Source organism: Scatophagus argus, chromosome 15 (genome assembly GCF_020382885.2).
Source record: "Scatophagus argus isolate fScaArg1 chromosome 15, fScaArg1.pri, whole genome shotgun sequence".
Lineage (NCBI taxonomy): Eukaryota > Metazoa > Chordata > Actinopteri > Scatophagidae > Scatophagus > Scatophagus argus.
In genome coordinates this window covers 6,765,510-6,791,095 of record NC_058507.1, presented here as the reverse complement: position 1 = coordinate 6,791,095, position 25,586 = coordinate 6,765,510, and the positions used below count along the sequence as shown (strand labels likewise).

Below are 25,586 nucleotides of genomic sequence, written 5' to 3'. Positions count from 1 at the left end.
GCCCTTCGTACACTACGGTAACCAGGGTAACTAGGTAATTCTCGCGTGATGATCATGCCTGTCGAGAGGGGTTGATGCGAGGAAAACTGGAAAATCGAATGATTGATGCATTTGTAAAACGGATAGTTAGCTATGCCCCGGTTGCTGCTCGCAAAGTGTTATAGTGCAGCTTATCAAAATCGCAGGATTTCGATACACAGCTTGCATTTCCCTCCGTTGCGTGAGATATAAGGCGGCCCTTGGGGTTTGGTGATCCGGTTGAATTTTCGCTAGCTAATTGTGCTAGCCATGCTAGCGCTAGCTGGTTAGCTTTGTTTACATCAAGTGCGCGCCTGAGATCTGAGAGCTAATTGCTAAGCAGAAGAATGTGTGATCCTACTAATAGCTCTTCGCTCAATTAGGCATCGACGAAGAAACGGCATTGGACAGCAAATGGGCTCTATGGCCAATTTCGACTATTTGTCTCGTGAAACGTTTGGCTGACGTTAGCTAACGGTGGCTACACATTGCTAACCTTTTGATCATGGGTCGTTTGATCATTTGATCCACTGTTAGCTGTTATGCAGTGCTAGGGATAATGTGAGTAATTATAACGGAGAGGCAAATTGGTCCGAATCAATATAAACTCAAATTATTATCTGAAAGCTCTCGCTTTTGAATCGGAAAGATTACAAAGCCGACAATGCTACCTTTAGCTAACCGCCTGCCGAGCTAACGTTGTGCGCGTTTAGTGATAAGCGCTTCAGCATGTTCGTTGTGTATTATTGTGTCTGCTATTAATTCGTATGTCTGCATTGACACACTGGAGTGGCTGATTGTTGCTCCAGCAGGTTAGTTTATATTTCCTCCCATCCACCCTGAGACTTGGCTATCTGTAGCTCCGTCGCAGCGAGTGGCTGGATTTTTTTTCCCGGGTCGTGTTTCCCCGAGGCAGCGGAGTACACCGCTATGAACCCCGTTAATGCAACCGCTCTGTACGTGTCCGCCAGCCGGGCCGTGCTGCAGTGTGACCCAAGGCAGCCTCACACCTTCGCGGACATGTACACACTACTGCCCTTCTTCCGACAGTCCCTCGCATGCCTTGTCTGTGGTAAGCAATCTGAACATATTTTAAACAGAAATTAATAGCATTCGCTTCAGTGATGTTATGCCGCCATACTGCAAGATTAACATCGGTTTCGTTCCGCAAGATCGCTTCACTTCACTAAATTGAACTGTTTTTTCAGAACCTTCCTGTTCATATTGATTTAAGAGTCCGTAGGCGTGCGGTTGACACGATTTGTCGTGCTCACCGCGATGGTCTCCTTAGCAACCGAGGCTGAGCCCCCAGTCATCTGTCCTCTTGTCATGACAGATGACTCTTCTGTTGTTGTGTCTGCTGCAGAGCCATGTGTTTCCTATTCATGCTTTATTTACTCACTCTGCTTACCTAATGGGATATTAACACTGGCACAGCATGCGTTTAGAATTGGGCAGTATTGGCAGGATGATACATGACAGTATTAATGACCTCTGCCAAATGTATAGTGGTGTTTTTGCCCCCGATTATTTGTGCTTTCATGCAATATTTTATCTGAACCACAGGCTAGAAGGATGTAAGGGTTTAAATGTCAAAATGAATGATTACACAGGTTGGAGGGTTTTTTGTTTATTTGGGACAGATAAGAAAAAAAGGACATATAAGGTATAAAAAAAAATTAAAATTCCAGATGAGCCACCAATTTGTGGGGATGTGTTCCTTATCTCTGTTTTATATGAGTTTAAAACAAATATCTTTGGATTTTGGACTGTTGGTCAGACAAGACAAGATACTTGAATAGGTCACGCCAAATGGTTAACTGAGAAAATATTTGGAAGATTACTTGAAAAGTGGATAAACACATGGATTAACAACTCCCTCCTGTTTTTGTCATAGGTAAACTGCTCCAGGATCCTATTTCCCCGACACATCCAGAGTGTGAACATTATGTCTGCTTGGGCTGTAAAGGCCAGAAGATGCAGATCAGACCTTCATGCAGCCGCTGTAAGGACTATTCCTGCTTCCAAGAGAATAAACAGCTCTCTTTGCTGGTGCAATCCTACAGGAAGCTCTGCCTCTATGTAACTCATTCGCCATTGCTGCAGTTGATCAGCAGCCGTGTAGGAGGGTCTCCAGAGGTTATGGCCTTGCTAGAGGAGGTGCTCATGTCACACGAAGAGGAGATGGAGGCAGAGGACCCAAGCCTATCACAGGACGATGTGAATCCCTCTGCCCCCGAGTCCCTTACACCCACAGAGGCACCACCTGTTCCTGCGGAGCTCTCAGCTGTACCACAGAGCTCCTCCTCTAACCCTCCATGTTCTAATGGACCGAAGGGATGCAATGGAGAAATTCTCGAGGACCTGGATCCCTCCTCTCCTGAACTGGAAGTGTGCGAGTTGGTGGAGGAGCACCCACCACGAGCAGGCTTATCTGTGTCCAGTACTGGTTGTGGTGGACTTGAACTGAACCTGACCACCGGACCTTTAGCCCCAACACCAGGCACTGTGTGCTCACTCAGGGATGGGGAATCTAGCAGCAGGGAGCTGGAGGAGGGGGAGGTGTTGCTTCTTAGCGTGGAAGAGGTGTTACAGACTTTGGATCCCCTTCAGCCTGGTCGAGATTCTCCTCATACACAGCCAGAAAGAACACACACTCACACACACATAACTACTGACAGATCACACGCTCAAGTGTACATACAGCTGGATACAGCTCACAACTACACACAGATTCGAACAGACAGGACTAACACAATAGCAACCCATGGTGCTCACATACACACATCCTCCTTCAATCCCCCTCCAACCTCCAAGCCCCCGCCAGTCCGCCTTAAACGTAAACGATCTCGTTCAGAGAGTGACAGGGAAAAGGTGAAGCCCCTCCCCATCGCTTCAATCCTGCAGGGCTCCTCATCCCACTTGCACACCTCAAACCCCTCCCAGACACTGCACACACAACCACCCACACCCTCTTTAACTGTACCAGCACACACATACTCGTCCCTTCCTAATGGGGTGCCTGCCAAGCTCAGTCGCCCCACGCCCAACCACAATAAAGGCGCTAGGAAGCACATCGATCCGGGCCCCAAGAAGCCCCATGCGAAGGCTCGCAGTGGCGGAGGCTCCAAGTCCAAGGATGGAAGCAAAGACCAGCGGTTGATGTCAGGTTGCCTTGTGCCTCCAGCGCCTGTTAGACCTCCATATAAGAAACCAGTGGAGAAGAAGGGTTGCAAGTGTGGCAGGGCCACCCAGAATCCATCTGTACTGACCTGCAGGGGGCAACGCTGTCCCTGCTACTCAAACCGCAAGGTGAGGCTATGACCATTGCATGCATGGAAGTTTTGGGTTGTTGAAAAGTTATGGTTTTTCATTGTTTTTATTGATCACAGGCTGAATTCTTCTGTTATTTAGCACTTCAGAAGTGTAATGGGATCATTATTGTTCTGGAAACAAGGCTTAGTAACGTCACTGTTGATAAATTCAAATTTAAATATCTTTTGAAATAGATATTTTTTTAACCACATCTCAAAAGAGATTAACACATTACCTTTGTATCGTTAAATTAATGTGCTGCCACGCTGTTCTTCAATCCTGACTACACCCAAGTTATTCAGGGTGAGAGAAGAACTAATTTTGCAGTTTTTATGTGATGCTGGCTTGTTGCAAATAGACTAATGTTTCCTGTCTGTTTTCATCATCTTTCTCAGGCATGCTTGGATTGTATCTGTCGAGGTTGCCAGAACTCCTACATGGCCAACGGCGAGAAGAAGCTCGAGGCCTTCGCCGTGCCAGAAAAAGCCTTGGAGCAGACGCGGCTCACACTCGGTATCAACCTCACCAGCATCACGGCGGCTGCGGCGCTCCGCAACCCGGGAACCACCAGCATCCGTGCTAACACCCTCCTCAATGTTGCCACAGCAACAGGAACCCCTGTGACCACGGCCTTCCTCTCCCCCAGCCCCCCGCAAGAGCCCAACTATGAGGACAGTCTGGAGCTGCTGATTGGATAAGAGGCTGGGACTCCAAATAAAACAAAAAAACAATAAATCAGACAGCTCGGTGCTGATTGAATGTGATGGCTGATCATTGTGTCTGTCAGACAACATGTACCTCCCTCCCTCGAGGGGGGGGCGGGATCTAAGGCAGCTATGGGTCTGTCCTGTCCTGTAACCTGCTCTTTTTCTGTGTTGGAAAATGCTGAGTAGTAAGACTAGCATGGGCGTGCCAAAGCCTCCTGTATTGTGCCTGTGTTTCAGTGTGTGTTATTGCCTGCCTGTAGTTAAACACTTATACTCAGTTCCAAGGCTGTTCTGTACTTCAGAGGTGCTTTTTGTTCATAGACCACATACATACTGTAAGAGGCAATAGGAACCCATACCAGGTTTTGTTTGTTAATGTGTGCGCACAATTATGAATTTTGAGCATGTGCGTACATGTGATTTTTTTTTTTTTTTTTTGGGTGCGAAATGATAACAGATGGCATCACTATATCTCAGTCACTCACCACAGCATTTTCCATGTTTGAGTATTACTCCATGTATGTGTAAGAAATGGATAAGTGGTATCTGGACAGCCCTTACTAATCCTTAACCCTGTATGTGTTCACACCCTAATGGTGAATGAGTCTTAATGACTAAATGTGTGGAGAAGTTCTGTCTCACAAGACTGTATGCCTTTTCTATCTTGTTCACTTGCTCAATCCAAGTACTGTCGACTGATCATGAATTTTTGTCTTAATGAACTTGACTGATGCAGACATTGTACAGGCAGCAAGATAATGTCAAAGCACTTGGATGGAGTGTGTGTGTCAGCTGAAATTTACTGTAATGTCGGTGGGGAGGCGGATGGTAAGTTGTAAGCACTTAGACTGATTGATTGGCCAAATTACAAGTAAAACCATTTGTGGTTACCATAGCAATAGGAGCACCTACAAAGAGCATCCCAGCTCTGGTGCACACACACAGTTGTTTACAGTACTGCCATGTCTAAAGACTATAACAGACTGTCTTCTGAAATCTTAACATTGTTATGTTTTGAATGTGGGATTGTACATGACTGTGTGTGTGTGTGTGTGTGTGTGTTTAGATAAACTGAAGCCATAGGTTGTCATTGACGGGACAAAATATTCTCTGTGTGTGCATCTTTTCCCCCTGTTGTGGTGTCCTGACTGATTAGAGACCAACTCAAGAGACTATTTTTGATACCAGGTGTTTGAGATTTGGTACCAGTATGCTTTTTGTGTTTTGGTTAAAGCACCTTGAAGCCCTCATATTAACTCCAGAGGCTGTGTATTGTCTGTGTTTGTGTTTACTGTCTCAGCTGTAACTACAACATGTTTGTCAGTCCAGCCATGGCGACCAAAAAGAGAGTGAAGCAGAGAGAGAAAGAGAGGACTCGGGCAGACCAAACAAACATCTTGGCTCTCCGCTCATGGACCAGGGAGTAGCAGGCGGATTACAGTATGATCAGCGAGTATGATCTATCTTCCTGTGTGTATGTGTGCGTGTGTGTTCGTTTCAAAATGTATTTCCGTTGGGCATTACTTGAACCCTGATTAGGTTTTTTTTTTGTTTTTTTTTGTATTGTTTTATATGTAAAAACATGTTTGAGGAGTGACTGATTATTGCTGAAACATTCACTGCCATAATATGGAAACCTGTAATACGACATGAATTAAATGATAGTTTTTTACTTTTTCAGTTTTGTGTCTTTATGTGTAGAGGGCATACTTGGCTCAAGTTTGTTTTAAAACTTGGTCTCAGCAGGTGGCTGCAGACAGTGGCTTGACACATCACTAACCTTATCTGAACACAGCCATGGATGGAGGGTTGTAGTTAATGCTGATGGGCATTTATTTCCTTTCTTGTTTTAGACTGAATCAACTCTCCCATTCATTAAATAGTAGAAGAGGAAAAAAAAACTAAACATATCCCTTTACATGTTTATCATTTTGTCTCACCTGTATTATGACACATTATACTGAGCTCCAACTGAAATTCTTAAATTGACTTCAAAATATGAAGACTTGGGGAATGTAAAGAGAGCTCCGTGTGGTTGAAGAGAGGCCAAGTGGCACCTTGTATGATATTAACCATGTTTACCACCTTATTTTCTTAGTAAGCTAACATACCTAATGATGGCGCCAAACGAATCATAAGGCATTGCCAAAGTTATTGCAGTTCATCCTGAGGGGTACACTGATTTCTGCACAAAAAGGTCATTTAAAGTCAGCCGACGGTCGTTGAGACATTTCACTCTAAACCACAAAAGTCACCTTTGGTGATTGTGGACGAGTCAAGAATGTCTTTACCAATTTTAATATCAAATCGTTAAAACAAGTTTAATATTCAGACCACTCACTTCAGTGCGTTTCTTTAAGGCCGCAGGACATCGTGATCTGTGTCACGCCACACATTGCACAAAGAGGAAGTTCAGCCATAAGCACTGTAAACATCATTCACCCGACTGAACATCTAAAGTCTTGTCTTTGGCTATAGTCTAGCGTCTTTCTTGATAAAAGACAAGTGTCATGTGTCCGGCAGCACTGTCATTTCCTGGTCATGACAATTGGAATCTTGACTGTTTGACCTGCAGGGAAAACAGCTCATTCTGTTCTCAATGGAAGTCATTCAGACATGAGAGCACAATATTTAAACTGCAGCTACTGTGGGTTTACTGCTCCAAATACCCTGTACTCTGAATGCACCATGTAATCTGTCCTACAGCACATTCTGTTTACCAGCCTTAAAAACAGAGTTAATAACTGGTGTGAGGTTTAACTGCGACTGCTGGAGTAAATACACAGCAATCGGCTCTTCTTCCATGCCATTTTGAGCCACTGACAATCTTCCACTGCAGCTCAGTTCCATCATATCCTTACAGCTCAATGGTTTTGAAGAAATCCTTGTGCACTCCTCACAGTCCACTCTTCTTCCCCACTGCTGTAACCTCAGCCAGCTGCCCAAGCAAACCCCTGACATTTGGGTTAACTTTAATGGATACGTCAAGTCCTCCCAGAGTCAGACACTTCAGAGGTTCCCCGTCTTTAGCCCACAAGGAAAGCCCCAAAATAGCTCGCCCTCCCGTCCATCTCCATCACACTGGCATTGCTAACGGTGATGAAGAGGCGGTCAGCAGGTTGTAGAAAAGCAGTACCGGCCTGATGCAGGGAGAAGAGACCAGGCTCCTGACCCCGAGGCCAGCAGGCACTCCGGGATGATTTCATAAGCAGGATGGGTACCGTGTAGGAACTCATCTGTGGGCCATAAAACAAGAACAAGATCAAAACTGAATTACTGAACGATAAGCATTATATCTCTTTGACACCATCCAAGGCGACTAGATCGTTTCTTACTTTTGGTGCATTCAAGGACACTCTGATATTTGAGGTTTGAGAGTTGGCTTGCATTCTCCACATGTGTCATCAAAGAATCATTACCCGCAATAAACGGACCAAATTGGTTTCAGTCTGACTTTGTGGTCTGCTGATCGGAACTTGAACTGCAAGCAAGTTTCTCTTTGTGTTAGAAAATTTTATTTATTTATTGAGCCTAGAAACATGATTTCATTTGACTGACATCTCCTGCATGTAAAGTCAAAGGGCGGAGTGTGAACATGTGGGCGGGGCCAGTGGGGGAAAACACTAATGCACAGGCACAGCAGGCCACATAATGCGGAAGAAAGCCTGGAGGCTTGAAAAAAGTTTTGGCTTCTGTGACAGATGAGTGATTTTCATTCATGTAGGTAGGCACCATCTTTGACTCAAGAATCTAGCTCCCATAATACATCCACGAATGAGACTAGGCAGCTAGCTGGCCACGTAGAAAGACAATGTTAATTATACTATAAATTCGTGACAATACATTGACATGGAATATACTATTAAAATGAATATATAGTGTGTATTGTATAGTATTTGTGGAACTGGGACACAGCTGTGAACACTGTGGACCACATGACTATGCTTGTTTCCTGGACTTTGCCATTTGGAAGCCAACCCTGAACTTCAGATGGCAAGGTGTCCTCGAAAGACTTCAACTTTTAAAACACGTTCCAACTCCAAGTATAAGCCTGCACAAAGCCTGACCTTCTTGTAGATATACTGCACCAGCTGCGCTCCCTCTTCCTCCTTTGCCTCCCCTGCCTCCCCGTCTGTCTCCCCCGTGGAGGGCAGTCTGAAGTAGGTCTGGGCGTAGATGTAGTAGAGACCTGCTCGGGGCACCAGCAGCTCTCCTCCCCTCAGCTCCATGTTCTGCAGGAAGGACAGGCCTCTCTGGCTCTCCCACACTCTGATTCGCTCCCCCAGATACCCCCTGCTGCTCCGTGGGCCTGCAACAGCGCATAAAACACACTCAAACAAGATGAAACACACGCGTAATTACAACAATTAAGGCCATTCACCCATTTGAAAGGTGGAGTGTTGACTGAGTATAAACATCCACTGCTAGTTAAACAAAAAACAAATGTCAAAGCAGCTCTCTGCGTGTAAATAAGGCCTGCAGGGCTCACAGACCAGGTTGTCCAACCTTCTCGCTTTATGGCATTCAGAACTATATTCCTCATGGCAAAACAAAAAGGCTCGCTATTTTTTACATTTTTATTATTGTCAGCAATTCCCATAAAAATACCTAAAAAACACTGTGTTAATCCATCTCTCACACTTTCCCAGTTCTGTCAGCAACTCTCAACTCCGAGCACATTCCTGCTCACAACAGACATAAATCTTTAATAAAGTCTCACAAATGTATGCCTTTGATTAACAAAATAAATGCAGTTCAATTTCCTGAAACACCTGGAGTTTTTAAAAACCTTTGCTCAAACAGGAGTAAGAAGGCAATTTGTTGGGGACTATTTTCTGCAGTGGATTAATACACATTTGGCAGTCTAGTGAAGGTTTACAGCAGCAGGACGGTGTAAGAGAGACTGACTTAAGGCGACAATGCCCGGGTTTATTAGAATAAAAGGAACACATTGCAGTGGTGAGGCCCGCTGATGTGTTTTCCATAGTTTTTAGATAATGATGGAGCTCTGTAGCTCAGGCTTTGGGTTTGCAGGATCAGCTCGTTGCTGGTTTTGGTCATTTCATTTCCTTTAAAGCCAATGGTGTGGAATAAGAAAAACTTTGATTCTGGCATCCCCCAGTGGTAATATCAAAAAAGACATTGAGAAATAGATATAATTATAGTCCCTGCGAGCCTGACGGAGAAGCGGTATAGAAAATGGATGGATCTAATTATAGTTTGATGATCAAATTTAATGGGGATTTTAATGATTTTCTTCAAAGGAAAACTTAAAAAGCATAAAACTATTTGAAAAATGTAATAAAGCTAAATGTGTTTGTAACTGGTTTAACAAAATGAGTCAAACTCAGCTGCTATAATTGGATGGTGAGAACTGATGAGTATATTGAATCATTCAAAGATTAATTATATTGGTTGAAGACGCTTCTAATTTTACTGCAATTCAAATGATTTAGACAGGAGGCTTTTTCACCTTATTTTAGATGTGTGTGTTCCCAGGATTTAGTGATAAAATAATCATCTGTGTGGAAAAGAAGATGAAAACTGGACATGTGTTCCTGGTTTAGAGGCCTAACGCACATAACCTTGAACAGCTCCAGCCAGGAATCTTTGTTTCATGTTATCACCGTGTCTGTCTAAAGCCAAAAAAAAACCCCCATAAAACTTAACATAAAAATATCAAAACTGAATTAGGTAAAGACTGCCACACACCTGGAATCTCTGAAGACAGCCTGTATGTTTGTTTAATATCAGGAAGAGAGTGATGGACTGGTCGAAAAGTCGACTACAGGACACTTAGACAAAGATAAGGCAGCTGCACATCTGCATGTCCTGACAAACATGCAGATCTGAGAGCAGCGTGGGAAACCTTGAAGCACATTCCTCACCTCTGGCCCTGGAAATGTATGAGTGAAGCTACACAGCAGTCACTGGCACGTAAGCACTGTGACTACGTGTCAGGAAAATCACATGTCCTGTGTTCAATATGTTAATTATGCTTTCCAAGACTTCATTCCAAACGTAGCTGACTCTGCACTGCGTGTACATTAAAAAAAAAGTGTTTCTGTGCTACATTAAAGGATCCTCACCATCTGCTGTCGGAGGCTCTGTGGATGAGCTGACACCAGTCACGTGAGCAGCGACTTCAGGAAGAGGGACCCCTCGGACCCCAGGGTTCGAGATAGGCGGCCCTCCTGTCATCTTATCTGTGAAAACACACACACACAACATTTTTAGCAGAAAAACGCTTCCATTAGAAGCATCTGATAGTCAATGGAGGCATTGTTCTCACCTCTCACAGCAGTGGATAGCTCTCTCTGGAGTCTGTCAGCCATAGTCTGAAAGAAAAAACAAAACCCAGAGAGTGAACTGGCAGCAAGTTAAAGTAACTTGTCCACTTCAGGTGTCAGGCTTTTACTGTATGACCTTTAAATATAAAAACAGTAATTCGTCAGAAATCTCTTCACCCATATGAATCACAGTCCTCCCTTTCAGTCGACACCATCTGTAGCAGTATTCCTGTTTGTGTGAGTCAGCGTTCATTAGAAGCGATGCGCACTGTTTTCCCAGCCCCGGTCAGTGGTGTCTTAGTAAGTGTAGTAAGAGTGTGACGTACAAACTTCTACAAAGTATTAGTTCTAATTTCTGGAAATGATGCAAAATTGTTCCCAGTACAAGCGCTGTGTGGATAGGAATACAAAAGGGAGGGCCATTGGCATCTTACATCTGATGAAAAGAACAAACTTACACCTGCACCCCCAAAACAGGCAACACACAATTAAGTTTAGATGAAAGAATGAAATCAAAAACCTTCTCTATGTGGTAGTGGAGCTGCTGCGTGACCTGCCAGCAGGGGTCGCTCTTCTTGTCCTCGGCTACATCTTTGGCGTCAGAGCGCAGGTTTGCGTGAATCAGACAGGAAACGCTACTCTGGGAGAAGCTCTCCTGCATCTGCCAACATAAAGGAAGTAAAATATAATTATGTAATTTAATTTAATTATTGACAAAACAGATTTTTTCTCCAAAGGTCGATAAATAGTTTTTTTTCTATAAAATGCCATACAGAAATACTTAATAAAAAGTCTCAGAGCCCAAGTTAAATTTGCAGACAAATAACAAATATTCCAATTTTTTTGCTTGAAAAATGGCTTAAACGGTTCACTGATTATCGAAACAGTTTACCTTCTGTCGGTCAACTAATAAAATAATTCAGCGGCAGACTTGGGGTGGGACAGGGGCTAAAGGGAGGGCACTAGCTGCAAGAGGTGAGTCACTGGTATGCAGAAAGCTGCAGTGCATTTACTGTGCAGCAGTTTCAAATCCTTTTCTAGGATTTAAGACAACTTTCATGTCACGGGATCCCATTTTCTCCACTTTAAAAGGGCGTCTCTTAATGCACTGCATCACATTTTCTCCACATGGGTGAACTTTATCATGTTGTGGCTTCCATACTGGCCACCAGTGGATTAACCGACTATTTGGAACAGCTTTTCAATGTACCATAAAGAAACTCAATCACAAGCAGTCAGAGCTCTTTTGAATGCTTTTTGTAAAGCAAAAATTTTCACTTCAGTTAATTACAGTCACTGCAAAACATTTTAAAGCTGCTTTTATCTCAGACAAAATGTGGGCCACCTAACGTTTTCATTATGATTAATAAAATGACAATAAGCAGAATACACAGCAGTAGTAAAGACCAATTAGTGTATTAATATGCAATTAACCCGCAAGAGGTCCCAGGTGAGGTGGGCGTTTTACTCGGCCAATCAGAGCTCAGCTCTGATTGGAATCTATCAGCTTTTTTTCCTGCTTGTCATAATAATCGGCTCAGAGTCTAAAACTTGCTGCTTTAGTCTGTCACAACCCCATCAAGTCTCATTTCCTGCCATTGTGTTCTGTTATCTACTCTGCCAACTTTCTCCTCTCTCATTGTTCGGCGTCAGAATGGCACAAATTCTTGCATAACTGAGACATTTACCTCATTTCACCAAATTAATTTCTCCATCAAATTCTGAATCTTGCATTCAGGAAACAGAAAGAGTGTTTCTGCGGAAGGTTATTCAGGTTAGTAAGATTTTTACCAGACCTTCCTCGACTGCTCTACTGGATACATATTTGAGACTGGTATCTTTAAGGTCCTAACTTTAGCATGGAAATTCCTAAAATTGTGTCGCTGCTCTGGTATTCCTTTAAAATGCACGACAGATCACCATGAAGCTCTGTGTTTTCAGTTGTTTTCTCATCATTAAAACATGTTTCCCCGCTGACCCCCTTTTCTTCCCCAGTTAGATGGCGGTCAGTTTGATGCTTTCGTTATCTGTCAGATGATGAACGCATATCTTACCGAGTTCAGGACTTTGTTGAAGTACATGAAACTGACGGCAACCGCGATGGTCTGGAGGAGGACTGCTGCGAGTATGATGAGCCCCAGACACTGGAGAGAAACAGAAATGGCCATATCACAGCGTGAGCACGGCACCCAAATAAAGTTCCGAGCAGCAGGAAAACACTTCCAGTAGGGAGGACAAGTCAGAGCAAGCTCGGCGGCATTTCTGCTCTGGAGGGACAGAGAGAGAGGGAAGCGGAGCAGCAGTCTGTTGGGTAGGTGGAGCAGCGAGGGAGAGGAGGTACGGAGGATTACAACAGCTTCGACATGTCACTGTTACCAAACACAAGTGGGTTTGAGAGTTAGATGCTGCACATCCAACTGAATGTCGCCTTCACGCACTGTCGGAGATGTGGGAAGTTTGAGTTGAAAGCACACGTACAACCGAACAAGAGGCCGGGCAGCTGCTATTAAAGACCACGTGGGCTGCCTTGTTTTGATATTAGCAGATCAGACCAGAGCACCTGAAGGTGGACGTTGCCACCCCATGTTCAGAAGAGAACAGCAGCAAAAGTGGCCTCTTGGCTGACCCTGTGGTAGCCTGTAAAAACCCCTCTACGGTGACCCAATGTGCACAAAAACCACTGATTCACCACAGGTAAGTCACAAACTTCTGTGGGGTGGTACACCTGCTTCCTGTTTTGATTTTTTAGCCCCTGCCCTGCTGATAGCGTGAGTCCACGACTGGACCAGAGCATGCCAATAACATGCTGCTGTAGCCTGACATGTTTTCTTCATATTTTCTGATCATTTTTTGGATCTTTATATGATACTTAAAGTAGTTAAGATATGTTATTCAGATCCATTTTTAATCCATGTGCCATTGACAAGACAACTGCTTCGCTGCTATAGTAGCCTGTGTAAAAGATTAGTTTCTTCACAAGTTTACTTCAAGGTCCATTTAGTAGGCCTAACTGTTTTGAAGCTTTCAGTCACATCTTCATTGGCAGATGGTTGTCATGGAATTAAATGTGTTCAAATTTCTTTTTTTCCCCCAAGCACTACTATCATATCAATATTACATGTTATATGTCCGATTTTAGAAAGAAAACCAAGCATGTATCACATTTAAGCAAACTGCTTGTGATTGTATTGAGCAGGAACTTTACACAGACAGAAAAAGTGGATCCATCTTTGTCATGTCTAAAACAGAACTTAATTCTTTTTTCTTCTAACCTTTTTAATGTGTAAAGTCCTGTGCTTATGTGAAGCAGATGCTGGTAGAAGGCAGAGTCTTTCAGTATTTGACCTTGTTTGCTCCTTTCTGTGGTTCAAAGTAGCTTTGTCTGACTTGAATGCCAATGTTCCAACATCAGCCACAATTCGGAACTGGGTTCATTTACTTATTACTTCTTGCCAGAAGAACATGAATGCATTACAAATTGTTTTTATGACTTCCAGCTTAAATGGGAGCATTTAGGGAGACATGGACGCCCTGGAGCCAATCAATGGTAAAAATTGATTAGATATGTGGCTTTTAGTCTATAATTTAATCCAGTTTTCACTTACTGAGCAGCTCATTGTCACATTTTTTTCTGTATAATACAAATTATTCAATTTTTATATAATAATAAAGTTCTCCTGTGTTTAACAGCTTAACAGCTGCAGATAAAGTTAATTTTAGATTGACGTACCTCTGAATGGCTTGATAATACAACAGTGTTGTAATATCATATGGTCGTATGACTAAAAGTACTCAAATGTGTGATGTATGTGTGACAGTCTGAATCGGAAACTCAAATGGAGCGCATGAAGGCAGCATCCTTGCACTAAAGTTTGTCTATCAGTGCTGTGCAGGTAGCAAATCATCAGCATCTAAGAGGAAGATGAAAACAGGCCTTTATTTCATCTCTTTCCTGCTATTGTGTAGCGATCTGAGAGAATGTTAGCCAGTTAGTGCCAAATGACCTGCCATTGTTAGCGGTTCAGCGTAGCCCTAAGTAGCATTTGTCACAAGGGAGTCATTCAATCTCCAGAACTTAACCTTGAGTGATTCCCAGTGGTTCCTCTACTTTCATTCCTTCACCTCTAATCTCTGCTCCATTGTCAGTGTGAGGAAGTGAGAGTGGAGCTGATGGAGTTCACAGCTCCTGGATGTACATGACCGTCCCAACATACAGTAACACATTCACACTGGCACACAACTTTAAAGGGATAGTTTGTATTTTTTAATAATTCCTTATCCTGCATTCGATTTGCACTCGTAAGTTGTTTTCCAACTTCTGAAGCTGGAAGTGACAAATCAAACGCCACCCGAAATCGGAATTCATCACCTGATCAACTTGGTTGATCTCAGAGGACACAGAGTTTGCAACCCAAGATGGCTGCTCAGTGCACTTACAGTGAATACAAGCTGTGGTTTTGTATGTATTTAGCGCCTTTCCTTTTTTTTGTCCAATGTAGTAAGTCATTCACACAGTGCTGTCTTACTGCTGCCTATAGGCATATACAATGCTTTGCAAAAGTATTCACCCCGATTGGCATTTTTCATTTTTGTTTCCTCACACCCTGGAATTAAAATGGATTTTTTGAGGGTTTGCATCATTTCATTTACAGAATATGCCTACAACTTTGAAGATGTGATTTTTTAAAAAAATTTTTTATTGTGAAGCAAACAACAAATAAGACAAAATAACGGAATACTTCAACGTGCATAACTATTCACCCCCCTGAAGTCAGTACTTTGTAGAGCCACCTTTTGCGGTAATTATAGCTGGAATTTGTTTTGGATAAGTCTCTATGAGCTTGCCACCTCTAGCCACTGGGATTTTTGCCCATTCCTCAAGGCAAAACTGCCCCAGCTCCTTCAAGTTGGATGAGTTCCACTCGTGAACAGCAATCTTCTAGTCTGGCCACAGATTCTCAGTTGGATTGAGGTCTGGGCTTTGACTAGGCCATTCTAACACATTTAAATGTCCCCCCTTAAACCACTCAAGTGTTGCTTTAGCAGTATGCTTTGGGTCATTGTCCTGGTGGAAGGTGAACCTCCTTCCCAGTCTCAAATCACTGGCTGACTGAAACAGGTTTTGCTTGACAATATTCCTGTATTTAGCACCATCCATCTTTCCTTAGATTCTGACCAGTTTCCCAGCCCATGCTGCTGAAAAACATCCCCACAGCATGATGCCGTCACCACCATGTTTCACTGTGTTCTTGGGGTGATAAGATGTGTTGGGTTTGTGCCAGCGTTTTCCTTGGTGGCCAAAAAGTTCTATTTCAGTGTCATCTTACCAGAGCACCTTCCTCCACACATTTGGGGAGTCTCCCATATGCCTTTTGGCAAACTCAAAAAGTTCTTTTCTATTTTTATCTTAAAGTAATGGCTTTTTTCTGGCCACTCTTCCATGAAGCCCAACTCCCTGGAGTGTACAGCTTATGGACGGATACTCCAGTCTCTGCTGTGGAGCAGCTCCTTCAGGGTTGCTTTTGGTCTCTGTGTTGCCTTTCCGATTAATGCCCTCCTTGCTCAGTCTGTGAGTTCTGGTGGGCGGCCCTCTCTTGGCAGGTTTGTTGTGGTACCATGTTCTTTCCATTTGGTGACGATGGATTTGATGGTGCTGGGGGGGATCATCAAAGATTTGAACATTTTTTTATAACCCAACCCTGACTTGTACTTCTCAACAACTTTGTCCCTGACTTGTTTGGAGAGATCCTTGGTGTTCATGGTGTTGTTTGGTTAGTGGTGCCAACTTAGACTATTTTGTGCAGATTCATTACATAAAATTCAGATTAAAAACACATTTAAATGTCAAGTTGTCATGTAACAAAATAGGTAAAAAGCCAAGGGGGGTGAATACTTCTTCAAGGCACTGTAGCTACTGTCTTGTCAGGCGTGAAATACCGCATAATGCATTGTTTATCAACTGATGCTGCTTGTAACCAATCCATGTTGCTATAAAAACAGTGGCTGAATAACGTAACAAACAAGCCGTTGTTGTGTTGTGGCAAACAGAACACATCCAACTCGGTTTTTAACCGATTTTCACAACGAATTTGCAACACTAAACTTTGCCATCAGACAACCTATTGCAACAAGGAAATGATGCCTTTGACATACTGACTTAAGTTTAAAACTCCCATGAAAAAAACAGTAAATTTACCCCATATGACCTAGAGTTCACAAAAAAACACAAACAAAATTATCAAGGCAGGTGTACACCAACAATTCCCATGTTCTGCAAGGTAAAACTGCTGATTTGTCAAAGGCGGCAGCAAACAGCTTCCTACACTGGTACTCGAGCTGCTTCTCCAACATGCCTGCCGCCATCTGCTGTAGGTCATAAACTGACTATAGAAGTACCTCATACTGTCCCACTGTGAAAACCCATACTATCATTTAAATGTTCACATGGGCTGGTAATATTGTACCAGATTAAGCAAAAAAAAATCCGGGAGTGTAAGTGAGAACAAAAGCTGACAAAAAGAAGTATTTAGTTTGTTTCCCCTACTGATTAAAATCTCAAAATGCGGAAGAGAGTGATAAAGAGGTTCCTGTGTTCCCTTAAGTGAGTCAATTCCCAGGCTTGTTAAAGAGAAGGGGAATGATATCTGAAGACTGTCTGGCCTCAGGCTGGGAAGATGACACCCTGAGAGACATGGCTGTCTCCGGTCCCATGGCTGGCAGACAGGCAGACAGAGAGAGAGAGAGAGATGTTGTGTGTCTGTGGAATTCATGCAGAAATTACAATAATCTAAAGCTATGTTTAAACATTTTCACCAATGTCTTTCTCATTAATTTATTGTTATGTCTTCCATCCAATCAGCCAATCACCTGTGACCTCTGTCAGACATGTCCAAGTGCAGCAGGCCCCAGCAGGTTTTTATCCTCCTGGTATTTTAAAGCTCAAAGGAATAGTTTAACATTTTGAGAATTTATATTGCTGCTGGGCACAAATACGATCAAAAGCAGGGTTTTATTTCATGAGAATAGTAAGCGTTTATAACCTCAAAACTGAAACATGCCATCAAAACCATTAAAAATGTCTGTCTTTCTGTGAAATAGACACAGTATGGTGACATGGTGAGACTCAAACCTAACCTGACTAAACCTGAAATCAGTTATCAGAACAACTGGAATCGAAAGCAGTTCCCCTCTGAAGCAAAGAGCGTGAATAATACCCAGAAGACATATCATGAATTTAAGGACAGATCACGCTCCATCCACCATCTTCAGTCCTCCACTCCCCTTTTTCCTCCCCTTGAGGCTTCTTGCTAAAGTCATGGAATTTCCCTAAATTCCCGTCTGAGCACGACAGCTGCTCATTGTCTTATTTATAAAACAAAAGCTAGTGCTACAGCAAGCTGCAGCAGCACAATGCACACAGAAAGCTGCCAATGACTTAAGTCAGTATGTCAATGCAAGGGTGTTTCCCTGATAGGAAACTACTGTATGTGAACATGGGAGTGGGGAAACACAGCCAGTTCATACAGGTTAATACTTGACTCGCAGTCCCTCATTTTTCTTTTCTCTCATCTGTCATTTTTAAAAGATTAGTTTGACCAAGGGAAAACTAAGTAGAATCACAGACTTGCGGTTAGACTCAGATCAGGATTCTATTTGGGCATGCAGTCATAAGGATTATCATCTGCGTCCTGTTTTTCAGTAGCAGGTTGAAGAGTAACTAAAATACAGTTGGGTAGTTTAATCTATAATGATGTTTTGTAAGCCGATCATATGTTTTGTGTGTAAAATATGAATCAGCAGATGGACGAAACGAATAGCTGTCAAATAAAGTAAAAAGTATTATAGTATATGTACTGTGGTGTATTTGCTTCTGCCTCTCAATTTTGTTGTATTTTGCATAGTACAATGACAACAAAGGCACTCTAAGAACACTATATATACAAAAGTATTGGGACACACCTCTTTATTATTGACCTCAGATGTGGTATGGGGCTGTTTTTCAGGGGTTGGGCTCAGCCCTTTGCTTCCAGTGAATTGAAATCTTAATGCCAACATCAGCGTCTGACCTCACAAATGCTCTACTGCATGAATGTGCAAAAATTCCCACGGGAACACAGCTGCAAAGCTGTCTGTGTATTTAGAATAAAATGTCATTAAAGTCCCTGTTGGTGTAATGGTCAGGTGTCCCAATACCTTTGTCCATATATTGTATGAAGTAAAAAAAAAAAAAAAACGGAAATACTACAGAAGCAGAGCATAGAAGGTTCATGTTGTTGTCTTTCCACTAGAGGGAGGTGTTGCACTGATTACTGGTGTTGGCAGGATTTAATAACGAACAAATGCACTCGCCGATATCAGTCAGGTGATGCATTCTGTCACATAACTGTGAGACATAACCGTGGATCTGAAAGTGGATTTTTAAGTAGCAATTAAACAGTTTGATGTTTTCATGTTATTTTTTTTATTGACACTTTTGATCGATTCTTTCATAAACCATAGGCATAAACCATAAACCAACAGTAGGCAGAGAAGAGAAATTTGCATCCCAAATTTAGTGCTTAAAACATGTTAACTTGAGAATTAAAACGACTTTAATAGGAATGATCCTGTACATGCAGACATCTGAAAAAAGTAGGATGACAATGCAGCCAGTGATGTCCCAGCAGATCACGTGGGGAGAAAGATATGCTGCTAATTTCCTCGCTGCTAGTGACAAGTAAAAGCATCTAGTAACTTCAGTGATTCATTCATATTCCATAAGTATTGCTATTCGGATATTTAAAATCACAAAACATTTATTTCACAGTAGATACAGATACACAGAATGTCCCGCAAGTAGAGCACCACAGTAATGAACCTTAAGGAAGTAGTGCATCTTGTTAGTGATTGTCAAGTGCCAGCGTCATCAGCCATGGAAGAGCAGGGAGAATAAATGTACTGCAGCTGCGTGAGTTGTCAAACACACAACACACACAAAACTACACACAAGACAGGTAAAGCAATTTGTGAAAGTGTTAATTTTAAAAAAATACAATATCATTAAAAATGATATCAGTAAATGTTAATCTACGTGCTATCAGGCTCACGAGAACCCTAATATGCTGATGTTAAGCTGAAGATGGTGACCGTGTTCACCGCAGCAGTTTAGTGTGTTAGCATGCTAACATTCGCTAATTAGCAAAAAAAATACAAAATGAGAATATCATTTGTTCTGCAGGTATGTAGTCATGAAATTAATCATTATTGTGATCTGATTGTCTGATTAAGGGATCGCTAAGGTTATTTCAAATCATTCCGAGTGTGCCACAAATGTGTGTGTGTGTGCCAGATTTTCTCACAATCCATTTGATTGCAGTTGAGTTATTTCATGACTAAAGGAATCTCTAAGTCATTGGGATTTATCCTTTTGGGAGATTTACCACACTAAGTAGTAGTTGCTGAGATATTGCAGTGATGGACAAATCTTTTTCTCACCTTTCAATCAAGGGTTATTGACTTTGTAAAAGTCATAAAAGTATAAAACCAGATACAACTTGTATATTGTTCCTGTGGTTGTGGCGTGGATAAGAGCAATGATTGTGCAATGATTGTGGCTGTGAAGTATTTCTGTGCATCTATTAAGTGTTTTTATTAGCTGGTAACAGTTTCAGCCATTGTCCCCTGCACACTTTAAAGAATCTTCTAAATATTACGTAAACTTCATATGTACCAAGGCAGTACGTGCATATCTGCAGGTACAAGAGGATCCTGAGCTTAAATCTTTTGTTTTCACAGGGATAGACAGATGGACACGCCCTTAGCAAGTCTGTGATTCATGAAGCAAGGGCTAGTGCATTTGTTAAACACACACGTGCACATGCACACATCAAGACTCTTTCACTCACTTGCACACATACACACACAAACACACATGCTCTTACAAGTTGTTCTTCAGCCAGTTGAGGTAACTTCTGACTGCTCTCTTCCCTATGTCAAATTCAAAAGGCCAGACTATGAAGCTGAAACATCCGTGGAAGCCATCCTCATAATGGTCGTTGGTAACCGTGACACCTGCGTCCTGTAAACGCCGTGCGTACATCAAGCCGTCATCCCTCAAAACGTCATACTCGCATGTTAGGATGTACGCCCGCGGGCATTTAGCCAAAACCTCTGGTCCTGCTAGCAGTGGTGATGCCCTGACGTCCAGCAGCCCTGGAACCTCCTTTGCTGTCCCCTGTGAACCTTTTCCCACAATCAGAGGCTTATGGCTCTTCTTGAATTTCGGGGGCAGGAGGACGCTCCAGTCTAGCCGTTTCCTCAGCTCTGGGGTGATGTTTGAGTGGCGTAGTGAGCTGTGGTCATTCGCTAGCACCTGGGACTGCAGGGAGAGGTCAGCACCAAGGTACTGCAGCCAGAAGTTGACCATGATGGAGCGGGAGAGGCCTGCCATATATTGGTTCTCCAAGTAGGAGGGTGTGTTGAAGTCCAGAGCCTGGAGTGCAGGGTAGATCAACGCCTGGATGCTGAATTTCACACTCACAGTGTCATCTATTGAAATCTTGAAAAATATGAAAAACCATAAGGCTTTATTCTCTTGATTTATATCTTCAGAACATTTTCACGCACATGCCTATGGGAGATGGCTTCTGTATGTACCTCCTGAGCGACCGCAGCAGCCAGGTTTCCTCCAGCACTGTCACCTGACACAGCCACACGATTGGGGTCGATTGCATACCTGGTCAGAACTTCTGGGGACAAGAAGTGCTTGGCAGCAGTGAGGCAGTCTAAATACGGCACAGGGAAGTGCACCTCTGGATACAGGCGATAGCTGCGCAGACAATGGCCGCATATAGTTATTTATATATAAGAAAGAAAAGTTAAAGGGTCAGTCCACCAATTTCACACATGAAGATCAAAAATGCTTGACCATCATTCATATATCACTCATTATCTGTGGCTCTGAACGGAAAGTCTGTCTCAACCATTGACTGTATTAAAAACATGGAACACTCCCCAAAAGTGAAGCCAAAACATCTTGACTGCACCTGGTGGCTGCTTCCAGTACACGTCATAAATCCATTCTATGTTAGCAGATAGGCCAAACTAAAAACTCAAAGTACACTTCAAATCATTTTTTTCCATTTCATTTCATGTCATTTTAGGTATTTCTGACCCGTTTGGTTTTGACTTGAGTTATTCGCTATCGTAAAAAGGGGGTCAAACATCATGACTGACAGCTGAGTGCTTCTCGTTATGCTGTCAGATGGGCGTATGAGCCAGAAGCCAATGACGTGGCTCCACCGCCCCATCACTACCGCACAGACTCTGGCTCCATATGACATCATCAGCTGAAGATGGCAGCACTCGTGTCTGGGATGTTTTGGCTTTACTTTTGTACAGTAGGAGGAAGTGAAGATGCATTGTCCATCGTTACATGTGGCTTTATCAGTGGTATTAACAGTTGATCTCCGTCTCTATGAGCAGAAAAATGTTGAAACGATAGATAGATACATAGATAGAAACACTTACTCAACAGAGACCACAACAGCGTTAAGCTCGTCGGACACCATACGGCTGACTGTATCGTATGACTTCATCTCTGAAGGAAAGTGACAGAGAGAGAGAGAGAGAGAGACGCAGTAGAAATCAAGTAGTAAAGATTTTTTGTTGCTAGCTTGATTTACTTGAAACAATACTAGAAGCACATACACTTAGACACAAGTTGCAGCACAAACTCCCCTTTGCGCTTAACTGCTGAAAATTTAACATAATGCATCCAATAAAACAAATGAAAACACTATCTGCAGATTTGATCGTGTTGAATTTAAGATCTTAATGTTGCATTTATAATTTAATTTATAGCCCGCTTAAAATCCAAAACAAAGAAACAAATTTAGAGAAAACTAGCACAAATTATAGATTGAAATAATATAAGTGTATTCTATATGCTAACACTGGGTGAAAAAAAAATATTACTGTGGTCTCAAATGTTTGATCATTTACATCATTGTTTTTTCTGTCTCAGTGTGCTCTGGTCATACTTAAAGACAGGAGTGTCCATACTCACTGGCGCTGCCTAAGGTCCAGCCTCCTCCGTGGAAATACAACAACCCCCTCCTCAGGTGACCCTCCCCTCCTGCTGGCGGCTCATAAACACGGGCCGGGACGCCGGCAAAAGTGATGTCGCTGACTTTTACTCCTGGTATGACCCCTTCGCCAGATTCAGGAGTGACCGTCCCGGTGAAACCCTCTATGGGCTGCCTGAATGCATTCGTGTAATGGTCCAAGCCCAGCCAATCCTTCAAAGTGGTCTGAAGACAGAGAGGGGAGAGGAGAGTGAATAAAGCTCTACCTCAAGCATAGTTTCTAAGGTCACAGATTAGGCAAAACATATTTAGGTCAAGAGTGAAAACAGGAGAAAGGACTCAGGGAAAACACGACACTCTCACCCTGTCACTTCTGTCCTCCTGCACTGTATATTGCTTTTGTGTCGCAATATGTCTGCCCTCCACCCCACAAACAGACTGTCTCAACAGTCAGGTTCAACCAACGCCAGCAGACACAGCTGCTTGCTCAGAAGCAGCCAGCTCCACTGAGACGTGTCAGCCTCAAGAACATTTCATATTAATAATACTAGATTTATCATTTTCTTAAGCTGCCAATGTCAGGGATGAACCACTGTACATTTTTCTCTTTTCTCTAAACTCACGGCAACTGCTAATAATGAGCACTGATATCATAACTGTGGTGCCCTTCCCCCACATTTCAAATCTGCGCTCCCATAAGTAAATTGTTTTTAGGGCAGGTAATGATTGCTGAAAAAAATGAATCAGTAAAACATTAATCTCCTCCCTCAGCCAGCGCTGCAATAACTGGCAGAATTTCTTCTTTACCTTCAGCCTAATTTTCAAGGGTCAAGTTGACCAACAGGCCCAGATTAAACTCCCTGATGGCTGCTTTGCAACAGATAAGAGAGCGTGACTTTCAAAATCAACCTCTTAACGCACAGAGAAAAAAAAAACCCTTTCACAAAGTTTGTACATGCCACTCTGCTGTTACTAATGATCATTAAGGGATACAAGCATGAAGAGACATTCTAGTGAAGTGGAGCACACACAATTTAAGTCCATAACAGTACAGTTCAGGACATGATGTGCCTCAAATGTTTGATTGTGTGGCTTTGCATGTCAGTAAATGTACATAACATGTCATAACACCTACTCAGATGATACACTGCTTTAAATAAATACATTACAAGACACCGATGAACGGACCCGCTGAACCTCAGTGATAAAGACACTTAGGTTTGCACTTTCACCGCCATTATTACACTAGTTGGTGGTTCTTCAAACATGCATTGCATGCAAATGAACCTTTATTATTATAATTATTTTGAAACCAATCAATAACACTTGTGTTTATTTAGCTGAACATTTAACTGAAGTTGCACACCAGATGCACGCTTTCTGTTTCTGCTGCAGTCCACTTATGTTGCAGAATTTATTCTCAAAGGAAAACATCTCCTCTCACCAGATGCATTATTGTCCGGAATCCAGCATCCAGCAACATCAACTTCCACTGCTCCTGGATGGCATCGGGCATCGGGATGTACACATAATAAGCGAGCGCCGCCGTTAGTAGCACCGTGACAGCGAGAGGAAGCAGCCTCATGCTTCAGCCGCTGTGACAGCCTCGGTGTGTTCAGGAGATCCGGGCTGACTCTGCTGTTGACACTAACTGACTTGTCACTGGCGGGACTGCGAGGGCAAACCAGCCTCCAGAGTTAGGACAAGAAACGTAGCAGCACGTTAAACGCTTCCTCTGAGAATCTTCAAAATAAAACTTTTATTGACTTCCCTTTTACTCCGATCCTGTAGTCTGGAAACTAAATCTACTGATTAATTCATTTATTACTATAGCTTTATAAATGTTCTTATATAACTTCTCTGTTATATTAATAAAATATGAAATACCTGGGGGAACATAGGTATTTTAAAAATGTTAGGTGTGCCACTGAATTCTATCAACGTACAGATTTATTTATTTAATATAGTATTTTCTTACAGTTATTAAAAATCATCATCATTAAGATTCATGTTGCAGTTTGTTTAATGGGAATTTTCTTCTTTAGAAACAAGATTTATTTTGAAGCTTGCGCTGCAACAACGCATTGGCATCTGGGAAATGAGGTTTTCCTTTCCTTTTTTTCCCAGTACAAAGTTGTAATATATACATGTGACCACGGGGGGGCACGATAGAACTGCAGACTGTAAACAGGACCTCTTACACATTGAAATCAGTTTTTTCACACTGTGAAAATGTAATTACCGAAATAAGAAAGCTGGCGAGGAAAACCATGTTTTAAGGAAAGAAAGAAACTTGTGGAGCTTTTGTTTTCTTACCTCAGAAGGTACATAATAAGTTTAAGCTCTGATATAAGTCTAAACAAATTAAGATTTCAGCTCGTCTTCTCTTTGCCATGTGAGAGAGTACAAGGTGGTGTGGACATGTAACAAAAACAGGTAAATGTTATCTGTAACGCATAATTATTTGAGCTAAAGATGTAGATATTGCAGAAAACTAAATATAGAAAAGTGAGCATAGGAATAAGGAACAAGTAAAAAAAATAAAAAATGAAATACCTGTGCACCTTCTATAGCAACTAGGGTTAAGCAAAGCACTTTGAACTCATTTTCTTTCTATAACAATATGCTGCTAATTATGTAATTATTCTACTGCACTTGTCATTTATGAAAGTCTAAGTGTGACGTTTCCTCAATAAATATGAATGGGTGATATACATGGATTAACTTTTTGACTGTACTACTTCTCATTCCTGTAAATGCTGTCAATGTCTAACATAACGATTAATGTAATGAAACAGAACACACAGTTGTTTTAAACACTGTTAGCTGAGAATTTTGTTGAATGGCATAAACATGAAGGAGAAAGATCTTTGGAGAGCTCATTGCCCTGGTGAAGTCAGGAGTATTTTTTCTCTCAGGTGGATGGTGCCTTTTTATGTGCGGACATCAATACTGGTCTGAGATCTTACTGGAATGGATAAGTGGTGCACATTCAGAGTCTATTGATCCCTCTGTCTCCTCACTTTTCTCTCTTTCCAGTTGTTTTTAGATGAAAGATCATGCCTTGTTTGTTTAGTTTGGTGTTCGGTATATACACACACGGCCAGTGTTTTCACACGTACACACACCAAGCACAGCAAATCTGACACCACTGAAAAATCTTGTGTAAAAAATTGTGCTGTTTGCATGAC

The 25,586-nt window shown here is 42.3% G+C and overlaps 3 protein-coding genes across 3 annotated transcripts; 1 reads left to right on the top strand and 2 right to left on the bottom strand.

Moving 5' to 3' along the window:
- The first annotated feature begins 27 nt into the window (after window positions 1–27).
- msl2a (MSL complex subunit 2a) lies at window positions 28–5,720 on the top strand. Its single transcript, XM_046413316.1, has 3 exons — window positions 28–1,090; window positions 1,916–3,330; window positions 3,729–5,720. Exons 1-3 carry the CDS (start codon window positions 949–951, stop codon window positions 4,029–4,031), a joined length of 1,860 nt encoding a protein of 619 aa, XP_046269272.1. The 5' UTR covers window positions 28–948; the 3' UTR covers window positions 4,032–5,720.
- A 591-nt stretch (window positions 5,721–6,311) lies between these two features.
- Window positions 6,312–12,998, bottom strand: LOC124072132 (tumor necrosis factor ligand superfamily member 10-like). Its single transcript, XM_046413318.1, has 6 exons — window positions 12,385–12,998; window positions 10,851–10,991; window positions 10,333–10,378; window positions 10,130–10,246; window positions 8,108–8,349; window positions 6,312–7,276 (listed from the first exon to the last, which is right to left on the bottom strand). Exons 1-6 carry the CDS (start codon window positions 12,496–12,498, stop codon window positions 7,067–7,069), a joined length of 870 nt encoding a protein of 289 aa, XP_046269274.1. The 5' UTR covers window positions 12,499–12,998; the 3' UTR covers window positions 6,312–7,066.
- A 5,889-nt stretch (window positions 12,999–18,887) lies between these two features.
- On the bottom strand, window positions 18,888–24,087 carry nceh1a (neutral cholesterol ester hydrolase 1a). Its single transcript, XM_046413314.1, has 5 exons — window positions 23,840–24,087; window positions 22,377–22,620; window positions 21,839–21,908; window positions 20,966–21,137; window positions 18,888–20,867 (listed from the first exon to the last, which is right to left on the bottom strand). The coding sequence occupies exons 1-5, from the start codon at window positions 23,978–23,980 to the stop codon at window positions 20,247–20,249; spliced, it is 1,248 nt and encodes a 415-aa protein (XP_046269270.1). The 5' UTR covers window positions 23,981–24,087; the 3' UTR covers window positions 18,888–20,246.
- Between the last annotated feature and the right edge of the window lie 1,499 nt (window positions 24,088–25,586).

Bases quoted from the DNA above. Each gene is read 5' to 3' on its own strand.
- nceh1a (XM_046413314.1), bottom strand. From the start codon at position 23,980: ATGAGGCTGCTTCCTCTCGCTGTCACGGTGCTACTAACGGCGGCGCTC. The intron at 21,909-22,376 runs GTGAGTATGGAC...ACTTTCCTTCAG, and splicing joins CTGGACCTTAGGCAGCGCCA to AGATGAAGTCATACGATACA. The intron at 21,138-21,838 runs GTAAGTGTTTCT...TTGTCTGCGCAG, and splicing joins GCTGTTGTGGTCTCTGTTGA to CTATCGCCTGTATCCAGAGG.
- LOC124072132 (XM_046413318.1), bottom strand. From the start codon at position 12,498: ATGGCCATTTCTGTTTCTCTCCAGTGTCTGGGGCTCATCATACTCGCA. The intron at 10,992-12,384 runs GTAAGATATGCG...TTATGTTGGCAG, and splicing joins TCAACAAAGTCCTGAACTCG to ATGCAGGAGAGCTTCTCCCA. The intron at 10,247-10,332 runs GTGAGAACAATG...GTGTTTTCACAG, and splicing joins GCTATCCACTGCTGTGAGAG to ATAAGATGACAGGAGGGCCG.
- msl2a (XM_046413316.1), top strand. From the start codon at position 949: ATGAACCCCGTTAATGCAACCGCTCTGTACGTGTCCGCCAGCCGGGCC. The intron at 1,091-1,915 runs GTAAGCAATCTG...TTTTTGTCATAG, and splicing joins CCTCGCATGCCTTGTCTGTG to GTAAACTGCTCCAGGATCCT. The intron at 3,331-3,728 runs GTGAGGCTATGA...CATCTTTCTCAG, and splicing joins CCTGCTACTCAAACCGCAAG to GCATGCTTGGATTGTATCTG.